Genomic DNA, 15897 nt, shown 5'->3' on the forward strand with positions numbered 1-15897 from the left:
CAAGTTAGCTCAGTATTTCTACTTCTCAACGTCCATTCATTCTTTACATTTATATTCTGGCTCTTATTTCCATTATTGTACGGAAGCTGCTCTTGGTATTGAAATTCCCTGTACTAGAACTGCTCTTTCTTCCCTCTATTTCAGCTGCATTTAGTCTTTACAACCCATCTCAAATGTCATTTTTTCCCCCATGGTTTCAATTGAATGAACATACCTGTCATGTTCAGCAGTCATGTCGTATGTACATTTAACTTATTTGAATTTAACTAAAGTTGAAAACAACACCAAACTAGGTAGAAATGGTAAAGAATTCTTCTCTTCCCCCAGTAAAAAAGTGTTTTTGAACAACATGGCTGCCAAAGGCAAGCCAACTACTTTATCAAATTTCCAACAGAACAAACAGTAATTTATTCTGATGCTGGATGATAAACTGGCTGAGTTGGATGTATATAAAGATATTACCATAAGCGCAGAACAATGTATAGTATACTTTATGGGCTATCTTAAGAATTTTTCAAGGGATTAATTTAACCAGTTTTTGCCTTACTCTCACTTTAGAACTTAATCTCTGTTCAAGGTGTGATTTTACTATTACAGCTATTTTGAACTTAAGTCAGTCAAATCACTTAGGACTCTTCTGATAACATTTAGGTCTCTGATGTTTTAGATGTAGAACTATTTATTGGAGGTAGTGATAACTAGTTTAGTTCCTTTTCTGTCTTTATTTTTGCATTTTTTGGGAGATAAATTTGTATCATGCAATTATAGTCAAAATAGGTTAAAGCAGAGGGAGAAAATGCAGTTCGTTTTTATTTCATGTTCATCTATAGTTTGAGACCCTTGGCTTTCTGAAAACTAATTGCATGTGTCCACAAATATATTGTTGCATTTATTTTCCATATGAGCTTTAGTAGTTCTATACCAATATAAAGGAATTTATAGAAATCTTTTTTTTAACATATAAGGTGAGGGTGTAATTATGTTTGAGATGCTTTAATGTAGTAATCTTTTAAATATAGATTCAATTTCCTAATTTTGTCTCAACATTTTATGTTTCTAAATGTGTTACATTTTATTTTTGAAGTTCTTTCTCTAAGAGTAGTGTATATGGTATAGCAGTAAGAGTTTCAAAATAGAATTGATATATTATTAATTCGAAGACGAAAATGGTATGTGTTTTGGAAAGGGGATTGCAAATGAACAGAGAGTTATTTAATAGAGCGTTAAAGTAATTTCAGTATAGTAAGTAGATTTTGATGAAGTTTACAGAGTCGATTTGATAGAAACAGATTCAGAAACTTGGCTTGGCCAAATGAAGATATAACTCTTTTAGGGCTACTTCCAGTGTTGAACAAGAAGGTTAAATAAGCTCAGGTTAGTTATAGAAATTCTTCTTTGATGTTGTAAAGTGTATCTTACTTATGAGAATGGAACTGGTCATCACTAAAGAGCTAGAAAAATATGGTGTTCTTAGTGTATTCAGGATGAAACCTCTTGAAAGGTTTGAATATGAATTCTGGAAAAGCCTTTTTTTGCCGAAAAGGAAATTTTGGGGGAATAATTGGTAATCTATCAGGCACTGTATTTTAAAAGACAAGGAATGCTTACAATGCTGATGTGGGAATAAATCAGCAAAAAAGCCAACCATAATAATTTTTTTTTTAAAGTTATGTATTCTCTTTATTCTAAAACACGCATTCAGAAAGGGAATGTAGTCTGATGATTCCAGTAGAGAGCTGGGAATCAGGAAATTAGTGCTTGTTTGTTTTTTTCAGGTGGCTGTTTCTCTAGTATATATAGAATCAAATTATTTTCCATTAAATTTTGGGAAAATTCTTTTAATTTTTTTATGATGCATTTTGAGATAGTGACTTGTTTCCACTTAGTGGTCATGAAATCATAGCAGATTAGACTTGGAAAAACATATAGTTGAACCCCCCGATTTGCCTCCTAACTCCCATTGTAGGTGATAAAAATGAAGCTTAGAGAAACTATATCACTTAAGTTCATTTTAGTTCAGAGGCAGTGCCAGTGTAAGTGTATAGTTTACCACTTACCATACAGGCTCTTGTCCTTATCCCTCATTTGTCTTAAGCTGCTTACTGTAAATTTTAAAAGAAATTAAAGAAAGCCATTTTTCTGTGTGTGTGTGTGGGGTGGGGGGATGATTTGTACTTACCATGAAATTATGTGCTACTGGGAAGTTATTACTATGCAGCTGTTATAGTGATGATGGGATGATATCTGCCTAGAGTGACCATAACAGCAGTCTATAAAAATTGCTCTGATTGCTCCTAAAATAAATAGAATATAACTGAATTACCGAAAGAAATTGTTATTTAGAATGAGCAGCTTGAAAGCAGTGTTAGGTATATTAAGTATGATTATATTGTCTCAAAATAGGATAATAAAAGGCGATGTGGTATGGTAGAACCCACTCTGGATAGGAATTAGGAGCTATAACTCTATGTGACCTTAGGAAAATTTACATTTTGGGAGTCTTAGTTTCTTTAGCTATAAAGCAATTTGACAAACTTGCCTTCTAATTCTCAACCTGCTCCAGCATGACCTTGGCAAGTAACATATCTAAACCCCTGTTCCTCATCCATAAAGTGAGGATAGCAGTATTTATCTCATAAAGTTATTGTGAATACTAATGAAATAATGCATAAGAAGCTCTTAGGCCGATGTCTGGCACTGAGTAAATAATGTTAACTGTTATTACTATTAGGTGATCTTTTATGTATTCAAACTTTCAGAGATTTTGGACTATATAACAGCATGACTTCAGTTACTTGGGCATCATTAATGATATTTAGGAAATGATCACTTTTAGTATGTTGTTTCCTACTATAGTGACTTAGGAGAGCCTATGTTTGTTTTATTCATTCATTCATTCATTCATTCACTTATTTACTTACTTTTTTCTTATTTATTTATTTATTTGTTTGTTTGTTTTTAATATTAGCTTACCTGGAGGCTGCACGGCGAGCATTAAGTACAATAAGTGCCTCCATTGCCACTGTTCATCTCTAGAAATTTTTATCTTCTCCAACGAAAACTCTATACCCATTAAAATACTAATGCACCTCTTCCCCTGGCTCCCCTAGACTCTGGCTAGCACCATGCTGCTTTCTGTGTCTGTGAGTTTTACTACTCTAGGAACTTCATGTAGTTGGAATCATTCAGTACTTGTTCTTTTGTGACTGACATATTTCACTTAGCATAATGTTTTCAGGGTTCCTCCATGTTTTAGGATGTGTCAAAATTTTCTTCCTTTTAAAGGCTGAATAATATTCCATTAGGTATGATACCACATTTTGTTTGTTCATTCATCCATTGATAGACACATGGATTGCTTCTACCTTTTGGCTGTTATAAATGAATAATGCTGCTATGAACATGAGAGTACAAATATCTGTTTAAGTTCCTGCTTTTACCACTTTGGATTATATACCCAGAAGTAGAATTTTTGGCTCATATGGTAAATCTGCAATTTTTTGAGGAATTGCCACTCTGTTTTTCATAGTGGCTGTACCATTTTACATTTCTACCAGCAATGCTTAAGAGTTTGTATTTCTGCATGTTTGCCAACATTTGTTATTTACTGTGGGTTTTTTTTTTGTTATCTTTTTGTTTGTTTGTTTTTAGCTAATAGCCATTCTAAGTAGCCATGAGTATTAAGTGGTTTATCACTGTTTTTATTTGCATGTCCTTAATGACTTGAGATGTTAAGCATCTTTTTATGTGCTTGTTGGCCATTTATATATCATTAGAGAAATGTCTGTTTAAGTCCTTTGCCTGTGTTCGGTGAAAGACTTTTGAGGTCACAGAGTCAGAGAAGCTATTGATATGTTGGTAAACTAGCTAGGGTGATGCTTCATGGGATTAAACTTGTTGAAGAGACAAACCACAAGTCAGATGAAAACATCTTTCATTGTCGTTCCTTACAGTCTCAATTATACTTTATCACTTTTTTAAAATTAAATTTCTTGGGGTGCCATTGGTTAATAAAATTATACAGGTTTGTACTTCATTGCTTTTTAAGTGATAGTTTTTGCTTAAAAATAAGATAACAAATATAGTATGTACTCAACTTAGTAATTTAGGGGGAAAGTAAAGAAAACTAAGGAGGTAACAATAGTAATAAATTATAAACTAGAAAGCAATGGAATTAAGTACAAGAACTGATTTTTATTTAAAAATTTGGAAATAGAGAAATTGATGAGAACTATACCAAGAAAAATTACAGAACTAAAGTTAGAATTGGAAACACAGACTACATTAAAATATAGGGATTTTTCAAAATAGAATTCTATCCTGAGATGTATAATTATGTAAATCTCATTGTAATGATGCCAAATGGCTAAGTGGCATTTTCGTTTATATACTTGTGATCAAATACGGTCCTTTTTGTTATCTAGTAGATCTAGTAGTTATTTTTAGAAAAATACCTGGATGCTTTATTCAACCTAGTTTTTAGCATAAAATTTTCTCATTTTTGGTGTGTGTGTGTGTGTGTGTGTGTGTGTGTATGTATAAGTAGACATCATTACACACATTTGATAAGGAAGTTTTATTCCATTGTAAAGACTTAAGAGAACAAATATTTATGTGACAGACTTTGCAGAGGATAATTTCATTAGTGTCCTTCGTCGGTGAGTGCTTTCAACAAAATACTGATTACCAAAACTGTCAAAGCTGTATTATAAGAAGTAGGAAATGTGAGGCTGGATTATGCTTATATAGTTGCTGAATTCTACCATTGACATTGAACAGCTATACTCTTTAAGGATAAATTTGAATTTAACAATGGATTTGATTTTTTTTCCTTTAATTCATAGTCAGTGACTATATGTTAATTACATAATGTGGCTTTCAGTAATGTAATGAATTGTATGCATGGAATTGCAGTCATGATAATATTTTTAATCTGCGTAATTTATTTCACCTTTAAAATGATTACAAGTAAATAGTAAATAAAAGTAATATTAAAAGGTATTTCCTTCTTTTTTCGAACAGGGTCAACATATTTCATTAGCACCTATTCAAAAGCTTGAAGAAGCTCTCTATGAGTATCAGCCACTGCAAATAGAGACATGTGGACCACAAGTTCCTGACTTTGAGATGCTAGGAAGACTTGGGTAAGTGCCCAAAAGAACTCATTGAGGAGCTGATGTTTAGGAGTTTTGTTGTGTTGTTACTATTTTTAACTGACACTTTGCCATTATTAGATTTTGTGTTTACAGAACTTTATACCCTTTTGTAAAAAAGAATAGTGCTTAATACTAACTTTTAATACATTATTTTTTTTTTATGGTCTTGTTAGATCTTTTAAGATTGAAATTGGATTGCATTAGCTCCCTTTTAAGGCTGTCTTTGGCAGCAATACTAAAGTAACTGTTCATTTTCAGCTCATTATATATTTTTTAGAAATTAGGGCTTAATTTGTCAGTAGTAAGCCAGTAAAAATATGAGAGTTGAGCTCCTTGTCATAGAAAAGAGTAGATTTACTCACTGTCTGCTGTCTACAGTGAAACTATATTTATGAGAAGTGAGTTACAAAATACATTTTATGAAAAGCTGTGTGTAGGGCTGGCCAGTGGCTCAAAAGCTGTTTATATGCATTCATTTTGAAAACGAATGTGGGATTATGGCGTTTGTAAGTGATGGAGAGGATCAGTCTTTCTTAGGGGAGGAGGTGGGCATTTTTATATTTAAAAAATACAGACACAGACTTTGTTGGATGGAGCAAATAATATCTTGTTCTGGTATCTTGTTGGATGGAGCAAATAATATCTTGTTCTGGTGTCTATTGAATAAAAAGATGATCCAGAATTGGTTGTTTCCTAACAAAGTAAAATAGTGTAAAGATATAATGTGACAAGAAACTAATGGATACAGTGACACCAAGTAATTAAAAAATAATTTTAAAAAAGACCCCAATAGCAAAAACAAGATATATGAAACAGATAAAATCTATTTGAAAGTTCAAAAGCAAAGCCAGTTTTGAACATGCCACCTACTATTTTGATTATGAACATGGAGGCTCCAAGGTAAAATTACTACTAAAATGACAGATAATGTACTTATCTAATCTTTGGCAGATCTTTAAGGTTTTCTTTAGTTCTGAATGCTCATAAAGTCCTGCATCCTCCAATCATGAAGCCACGACATGAAGCAAAGCCTAAAACCCCTTTTGAGTTTTAGATAAATTTATCAAATTATTGGCCTAAATGCTAACACTGAAGCTTCAGGAGACAATCTGGGGTTTTATGACATAAAAAAGTTATAAGTGATTTAGACATTGATATTTTATCTCTTACTGGGTAAATAAGAGCCAGAATTCTATATCTCTAAAATAAATTTTCTTAAAATATTTACTTTTATGTCAGTGAAGACAAAGTATTGAAAATTGTACTCTGTTACAGGGTTATGAATTTTCTAATAATTTTGTCATCAAAATTACATTTGAAAGATCATAGAAATGGCCATACATAATAACAGTGCACAAGTAAAATGTATGACAATTAGTACAAAGGATAGGAAGAGGAAAAGAACTGTGCTGTTGTAATGTTCTTACACTGTGTGTGAAGTGGTATAATAGTATCTGGATACAGACAGTGATAAGTTAAAAATGTTTAATGTAAACCCTAGAATAGCTACTAAAAATGTAAAACAAAGTGGAATGGTTAGTAAGTCAATATCAGAGAAGACAATGAAATCATAAGAAATACTCCATTAATAAAAAGAAAGGGAAAGAGGGAGGAGAAAAATAAAGAAATGAGACAATTAGGAAACAAATAGCATGATGGTAGATTTAATCTTAACTATGTTAGTAATTACATTGAATGTAAATGTTCTAAACCAACTCCAATAAAACTTTCTGAAGTAAAGAAATAGTCTCAGTCTGTGCTATCCAAGGTAGTAGCCACAGTTACATGTTTTTGCTGAGCACTTGAGTGTGCCTAGTGTAACTGAGGAATTGAATTTTAAATTTTAATTCAATTTAATTTAAATAAACGCGTATGACTAATGGCTACCATATTAGACAGTATGGGTCTAAATACTCCAAATAATAGACTGAGATTCCTAATTGGATTTATAAAAGCAAGATTTACTGTATGTTTTCTCTAAGGATCTGGCATTGTATATAAAGATATAGTTTCTCTGAACTTCTTGGATCTATAATTCATTGTTTTTATTTTGTAGATATAACTATTATCTCTTTACAGATTTATTCTCCATTTTCTGTTTTTATTCTGAGATTCTGATTTCGCATATGTTAAATCTTTTGCTATTTTACAGTTCTTGGGTGCTCTATTTTGTTTTTTTCAATCTTTTCTTAAATTTGTGTTTCAGAATCCGGATTATTCCTCTTGTCCTTTGCTAACGTTCAGTTATTCTGTTTCCCTTCTGCTGATAAATTCATCAAAAGAATGATTTTTGATACTGCAGTTTTCATATCTAGCACTTCCATTTCACTCCTTTTTGTAATTTCCATCTCTTTACAGAAATTCCCTATGTCTTTATACATGTTATCCACCTTTTTCACTAGATCCTTGAACTCATTAATCATGTCATTTTAAAGTGCCTCTTTGATACTTCCAACATCTCTTGATCTGGTTCCATTGACTATTTTATGTCTTGATGAAAAAGTTGTTTTTCCTGCTTTCTTGTAGGTTTATTGTAAATATCCAATATTACTTGAATATTGGATATTCTGTGCAACAGGATGGTAGAGATTGAGGTAAATAAGATTTACATGCAGAAATATTTGTCCCTTATTCTGTTTTAGGCCATTAGTGTTGGGAGTTGAGTATTAAGTCTACAGTTTGATCTCAGTTTGGGTTTTGTGGTTGCTCTAGTTACCATCAGTATATCAGAGGCTTCAGATTCTTCCAGTTGTGGTCTGTTGCCACATTGTGACTAGTACAAGGCCTAGAGTGCTGGAAGGATTTTCCCAGTTTTCTTCCTCTGCCCTCAGCTTTCAGCAGGCCCTGTAAGCCCAAGCCACGCAGGGGTTTTCTCTTTATGCCCCTTTTTGATTTTGCTTTTTACTTGGAATAAGTCTTATGGTGGGAGCAAGGAGATTGCTTAGCTCTCCTATTCAAGCTTTAATCTTAGAAGGTCCTCTGTGCTGGAGCCTTGGGTGGTACTCTCAGTGTACCTATCTCTTTCCCAGAGGCAAACAACTTTTGTCTTCTACTTCAGGTTGCAAGTGGATTTGCTGTTGCTCTCCCATCCCCACAGCTGAACTCTTGTGTTGTATTCATGGGGATGGGGGTGTTTTGGTCATAAGATAATGATAGTTTTCTGTCCCTCCCCTGATGCTTTGCATTGGTGGGTTAGTCTTGGCAAGAGTAGGTGTCCTGCTTTTCCTCAGTGGTTGAAGGTTTTGACTGTGTCAGTTTAGGTTTGACGAGAATGACAATAGCTTTTCTACTCCTACCCCAGTGGCACCCAACCTTTGCCTTTCCTCAGCAGCTGAATTTTGGCTGTTTCCGTTTGTTTGTTTGTTTGTTTGTTCGTTTTTTGTTTTAAATAGTTCATTTCCTCTTCTATTTAGTGTTCAGTTATTGCTGATTTTTATTGAGTCTCTTTAATAGCGTCCTCATCTTCCTCTTTTAATCAGTTTTGGTGATGGTGCTGCTATATACATGTGTACATGAGTATTTAATATAACCCTGATAGATGTAGCCTGATAGACAGTTTTTTTTTCCTTGTCTTGTTTTGAGTAAATAATTAAATTTAATGAATTTTGGCAATGCTTTCGATTGTTTAGAGCCCTTTTGTTTTCCTTCTGCCTTTACCATTATGGTTTAGATTTTAAAATGTAGGATAAGCATCCTGTAGATAAGGTATAACAATAGTGTTTTTACTTTTTCCAAGTTTTTTTATGCCTAAAACCTTATTTAAATTTAAATAAAGGGGGCTGGATTGCTTTATTTTGGTGGGGGTTGGGGATCTTTTATTACTAACCATTGACAATTTAGAATTTAGTTCTAGATTTCTAGAAGTAGACTTTTATCTCAACAAAGACCACATATATTTGTATCCACAAAAGTTAAGGCAAATTTTTCTGATTACAAACAAACGTGTATGTATTTCAAGCAATAGACCTTGACTGTAATAGTTTCTTTTAGACATTGGTGGCTAATGAGTGGAGGAATTTCTACATCATCAATAGTGACATCAGAATTGCTAAAGAAACACTGACTTTTGACATAAAACTATCTACCAAAATAGAATATATCTCATACCTTCCTTCTCTTCAGCCTTCTACCTTGAGAAAGGGATTAAATTCTATACAGATAATTTTTGGAGCTGGGATTAGCTCTATCGGTCTCTTTAGGTTATGACCTAGTATTTAAACAATTGCCAAAATAAATCCTAAATATATTTCTCATACTACTAGTTCATTTTTTATTCTGAAAGCCATATGTTTCCTTTTTTCTTATTCTAGAATACATTTTTACCTACTATAATTTTCAGAAAAATTTAGAAAGAAACTGAAGATATTACTCTGTGAAGTCACTTTTCAAAGAATGATTTGGTATCCTCAAAGGTGATGCTTTTAAGGTAAAAGGAATATTAACTTCAGTTGACTAACGGTGTAATTGTTAAACATCTGTCTTAACAGTTGTCCACATCTTCGTTAGGAGAGCGAATCTAATAAGCCTTATTTATCCCTGTACAGTAGGCTCTTCCCCCAATTCTCCAGCTTCTACTCCTCTCTTTTCTTTTCCTATTACAGCAGAATTTCCATTTTGTATTATGTTATTCTACAGAGGGAACAAGTTTAATTTCTCTAGAGGCAAATAGAGAATAAATTAACTACCTCATTTCCATTTTCTTATATCTGCTTTGCAATCTCTATGACATGATGAATTTAAGAATAGTACACTAACAGCTTCACTTTAATTGGTGCAAAATTGTTGATGCAGGCACTTTCGAATTAATTTTAATTATATATTTTTGAGAGTGGGTGACAATAAGGTCTTGGGAGAATGCCTCCAAAAACACTACATTTTTGTCCTCAGGTATAACTTTGATAAAGGATGAATCAAAAGTACATTGCCATGAGATTTTGGGTGGTTTTTTAATGATATCTTTTCTAAAGTTAAACTTGAGAAGTAGATGAAGAATAAATGAGATTTTCTCATTTGGAAGGGTATTATGAATATATATTTATAGTTCAAATTGTACTGGCAGTACTGTTCTGGTTTGTTCAAGGCAATATGTAAACACGTTTTATTAATTCTGTGCCAATGGGAGCAAGCTTTGGGAAAACTTAACTGCTAATTGAAATTCCCCAGACTGGCTTTAGTAAAGTCTCTTGATTGGCACTGTGAGATTGTCTTTTTAATAATCAACTAGCTTTCTAGTGAATGTTTTACTACCTTCTACTCAAAGAAGAATTATTCCCTTAACTGATACACATTTTAAGCATTTATCAACTTTATTCATCAATTTCAGATTATTTAATCAGATATCACTACTGTTTTAAATAGATATGTGATTTACTTAATATGAACTGTTCATTTGTGAACCTCTTAGAGAAATAAGGAAAAACTGTTGTTTTATAAGGTAAAATATGGTCTTTAAGTAAGAGTATATTTTTCAGTTATCCTTATTTATGAATTTAAATGAAGCCATTTGCTACCAAAATTTTAATTTTCATTTCCTGTAGAACATTTCTGTATGTCTTTTGTGGTAGAGTGTTATAGCCAAATGCACATGTTTATTTCTTTCTCTTCTGCTAACATAACCAATATGTTTTGTGCTATCAATTTAGTATAGCTTTAAAAAATGGATTTAAACTATGATGGTTTAAACCTTGAGTCTTTCCTAACCAGATAATAGATTATTTAACTATTATTGCATAATTAGTTGTGAAAATTGTGGTAGTAATAATAATATTAAATTAACTCAGTTAACTAGAACCTGATGATAAATAAAAAATCTTGTTTGACCTTCTTCAGCACCTATCAATTATTTTTCTTGTGTGGCTACAGACTGCATCGATAAACCCAACTTGCTAAACAAAAGTAACTGACCTATTACAAATCCATTACTATTATTAGCAAAGCAATTAAAAGTGTTCATTCTTGAGGAAATAGGGAAGGGTGTAATCCCCCCATAACAGAAGATCCACTCATGGTAACATTGGAGATACTGTTCATGACCATTCTTTTGCTCTTAAAAATTGATAAATTGGAACTTTGTATTTTAAAAATTCGAGATGAGATATTAAACATTCTAACAAATTTTTTGTTTTAACATTCTCCTTGTCTCCCTTCTTAAGTTCTTCCTCATTGTTGTTGGAGAAAACTTTCTATTTTATCCATCTAGTCATGTGTATTATTAATATCTTTCAGTAGCTCATCTTCACCTGCATAATCTGACTCCATCTAACTGCCATATATCATGCCCCTCTCATACTTGGTGTTTCTTAAGAACTTCATGGTGTCGCACATGTTTTTATGCCATCGCATGTGTCGTTTGGTTTCCTTAAGAGGCGCCTTGCCTTTACATTTGTTGTTCAGCTCCCCTAATAATTTCTTTTCAGCCTTTCTGCCCTGTGTGTGAATTATCTGTTTATGTCCCATGTGCCCCTTTCTGTTGGGGTAGTTAGTATTGTTTTACTTGTTTCTATGAGACAGTCATATAGTAAGACTATTAACCTTTGAAATTCCAAAAATTTTGTCTATTACATTTATGATGTGAAGTAGTTTTAATCTGAGCAATGTTACTTTAATCTGGTGTCATGATATTTTTCCATTGTTCTTCTACTCAGGAAGTTCTAAACCAACACTGAACTTTGTGTATATTTATATTCTAATTTTCATGTAGCTTCAGTTTTCACATTTAATCACTTAATCTATCTGGAATTTATTTTGTTGTGAGGAGCTATAAAAGAATTTTTATTTTTATCGACATAGTAAATCATTTGGCCCAGACTAATTCATTTAATAATCCCTCTTCTCTCCATTAATGTGCTACATTAATATACTAGGACTTTTCTCCGCTGCCCTTTCTTTTCCATTAATCTGTTTCGGTTTTTCAGCAGTATCACATTATTATTAATATAAATTCATAATGTGTTTTAATATTAAGTCGTGTATTTATTTTCTGTTGCTGTGTACCAAATTACCACAAATTTAAGCATCTTAGAACAATATCCATTTTTATGTCATTTATTATCAGTGTCTGAGTCAGCAGTCTGGGCACCGGTTATCAAGATCCTTTACTCTGGTTGCACATGGTTGCAACCAAACTATCAGCAGGTGCTGTGGTTTTATGTAAGCAAAGCTTGGGAATTGCCTTCCAAGGTCATTTATATTGTTGGTAGAATTAGGTCGCTTGCATATGTAGAATTTACAATGGCTTCCATCTTTTTTAATGCTAGCAGGAGAAAATTTCTTTGAATCTCTTTCTTTTTAAGGGCTCCTACCTGATTAAGTATGGCCCACCTAGATAATTTCTCTTTTATTAACTTGGAGTCAACCAATTTGAGATCTTAATTATATCTCCAAAATCCCTTTCGGCATATACAGTAGTGCCCCCTTATCTGTGGGGTACATGTTCCAAGATCCCCTAGTGGATTCCTGAAGATGTGGATGGTACCAGACCCTATATATACTATGTTTTTCTTAACCATACATGCCTGTGGAAAAAAGTTTTATTTATAAATTAGGCATAGTAAGAGTTAACAACAGTAACTTATAATAAGATAGAACAGTTATAACAATATACTCTAATAAAAGTTATGTGAATGTGGTCTTTTTCTCTCAAAATATCATATTACTATACTCACCCTTCTTCTTGTGATGATGTGAGATAATAAATGCCAAACCTATTTCTGAATTTGTGTGACCATCCCTTACTTGCAGTAAATGGCTTGATGTCACTCATTTCAGGGGATCTCTTGCTTAAGTCTTTATATAGAGTCAATGCTTTCCAGTGTAACACATTGCCTCAGTTGGAACATGTTTTCTTTTCATGTCTTCCATCCACAAATTTAATGCCATTTCCATCTTAACTAAGCACTTATCACGTACTATGGTGGTGAGTTCTGCAGTTAGGAGTGGTATAGCAAAACTATCATGAATTTTTTTTTCTTCACAATTTCAGGGATAGAAGATTCATTCTTACTGTAGATCTTAGCCTTGGTGTATGACATTTTTTCTTATTAAGTTGAGAAATTTTACCTTTTTACTTAAAGGAAGCACTTTATAGCTTCTCTTCGGCATATATGAATTAATAGCATCACTACTCTTGCACTTTGGGGATATTATTAAGTAAAATAAGGGTTACTTGAACACAAGCATTGAGATACCATGACAGTTGATCTGATAACCAAGCTTCTGGTGACTAATGGGTGAGTAGCATATATGGGATGGATACCTTGGGTAAAGGGATGAATTACATTTCAGGCAGAATGGAGTGGGACAATGAGAGATTTCATTCAACATGCTACTCAGAACAGCACACAGTTTCAAACTTATGAATTATTTATTTCTAAAATTTTCCATTTAATATTTTGGACTGTGGTTGGCCCTGGGTAACTGAAGCCACAGAAAGAAAAACTGTAGATAATGGAGGACTACTGGAATATAATTTCAGGAGTGAAATTTATCATACAGGTGATATGAATCTTGGGAACCATCTCAGAATTCTGCCTACCATACATGGGACAAATCTTACTTTGCTACTTATCTTTTTCAATGTATTCTTTGCATTTTTAGACATTTAGTCTTCCAAAAAAACTGTCCAGAGCAACAAAGCATTCTATAATTCTTTAAAGTTTTCTATACATTTGAAAATTTTCAGAATAAAATACTGTGAAACAAGTAATGAAAGAAATAAACCAAAACCTGCCAACAACGACTAAGATACAGTCATCCCTATAACACCCGAGAAAACAACCAAACATCACTCCTTTTGGGATTTTATTTGGATTGCTTTAAAATTATAAACTGAGTAGAACAGAATAGGCATTTAAAATCTACTGAGTTTTCATATATCTCACACATTTCTTGGAAATGAATTTTCCTTATATCATAATTGTGATGCTGTTATAAAATTTTCATTATGCTTTTTAACTGGTTCTTGCTTAAATATATTTTATTTTGTATCTAGCTGCTTTACTGAGCTCTAATAATTTTAATTGTTCTATTAGATGAATATCCAGGGTTTTATTTGGAAGTCAGTTATCTCAAAAAATGATTTTTGGGGGGGATTTAAATGCTCTAACTTCAATTTTATGTTTTATTGCATTTGGCTAGAACTTCTTGACCTGGTGTTACATAGTTCTGGTAATAGCAGTTATTTCTGATTATTTTGTGAATGCTTCAAGTGTTTCATCATTAAGTATCATGTTGGCTCTGTAAGTGATTTTTCTTACGTTAAGGAAGTATTTTTTTAAATCACATTGAATGAATTTCTGTTTTTTGATCAAGATCTTTACTTATTGACTAATTTTACATGGATTGCCTAAGAATGGAGAATAGGTGTTTTGCTTTATATTTGTTTTGTTTTTGATACTGTCCATTTAAGTTTTTATGTTAGTTTTAGAAGTCTCAGGAGCACCAGAAAAATCAAAGAATATGGAAAAATAGAAGTAACAAAAATGATTGCAACATGTATGTATATATAATTATTTTATATTATTATACTTTGTTGTAATTATGAGAGTATTACTGAATTAACTTTTTTTTTTTTTTTTTTTTTTTGCTGGCCATGACAGCAAAATGTCTTTAGTATCTGTTTTTGTTGGCATTTGAATTAGAAATCAACTCACACATCTAACATGAACCTTTTTGCTTTAAGTCTTAGTCTGGCTCTAGTCTGGTAAGTTTTAAATCTCTTTTGCAATCATGGAAAAAATATGTTTCTGCTTGAAGCAGTTGTCAAACAAGCTTCTTTCATCGACAGTCAGACACAGGGCAGCTGAACGAGGCTGTTTAGTCTAGAGTAAATGCTCACGAGATTACAAGGTCACCGAGGAAATGTAATTATGCAGTTGATTCCAGAATAGTCTTTTGTACTAGGGACTTTAAGAGTATTAAATCACAATATTAATAAAATATATATTTCAAAATTAAGCTCAGAAAGAAAAGCAGCACTAAATAAATCAAATTATTTAGTTTATTAATAAAATTATAACTATAAATTATTACAATGAAATATAGTTTTAATTCAAAATTTTATAGGACCCTAAAAAAGCAAGCTCAATTTATTATTGGAATTTGGTCAATTCCTCCCAAATCACTATAAAAGTCAATAAACCCCATATATCTATGTATAATTGTCTCCATTGGGAAATGAAACCTCATAGTATTTACCTCATGTTAATTGAGAAAACAATGGTTTATTTAGTAGTTCCTTTACTTTTCTTATTTTTTTGATTATCAAGCACCTCCCACATGCCAGTTGCTCTTCTAGGTGCTGAGAAAACAGCAGTGAGCAAAACAGAAAATACCTACTGTCATTAAGCTCACCTCCTACTGAGGTGAAACTAACAATAAAAATACATGAATGAATCTGTTAGATAATAATTAATACTTCGAAGACGAATACAGCAAGATAAAGGGATATGTAGTGATTGGAGTACAAATGTTATTATTATGTAGGTAGTGATGAAATCTTTTGTAGTATGATATTTGAACAGAAATGAATTAAGCGAAGAAGTTAATCATGTGATATCACAGAGAGAGTCAGAAGGAACTATTAAGTACAAAAGCCTTGAGGCAGGAGTGTGTATGAGGCAGAAAAAGGAGGTGGGTGTCTGAAGCAGAGTGAATTGGGGAATGATAGGAGATGAGGGCAGAGTGGTAGCAGTTTTTTTTTTTTTTTTTTTTTTTTTTTTGTAAGGAGGCATGCTGGGCCCAG

The 15897-nt window shown here is 32.5% G+C and overlaps 1 protein-coding gene across 3 annotated transcripts in view; it reads left to right on the forward strand.

Moving 5' to 3' along the window:
- MNAT1 (MNAT1 component of CDK activating kinase) overlaps window positions 1-15897 on the forward strand; it is a 167050-nt gene that overhangs the window by 99367 nt on the left and 51786 nt on the right. For 2 of the 3 annotated variants that reach the window (XM_036218195.1, XM_016162364.2), the window contains exon 7: window positions 5023-5144. In XM_036218195.1, the coding sequence (XP_036074088.1) occupies window positions 5023-5144 (122 nt within the window). Of the gene's footprint in view, window positions 1-5022; window positions 5145-9466; window positions 9583-15897 lie in introns of all 3 variants that reach the window. The other variant, XR_004950088.1, reaches the window with a different exon arrangement.

This window comes from Rousettus aegyptiacus, unplaced genomic scaffold (genome assembly GCF_014176215.1).
Source record: "Rousettus aegyptiacus isolate mRouAeg1 unplaced genomic scaffold, mRouAeg1.p scaffold_m13_p_3, whole genome shotgun sequence".
NCBI classification, from domain to species: Eukaryota; Metazoa; Chordata; class Mammalia; order Chiroptera; family Pteropodidae; genus Rousettus; species Rousettus aegyptiacus.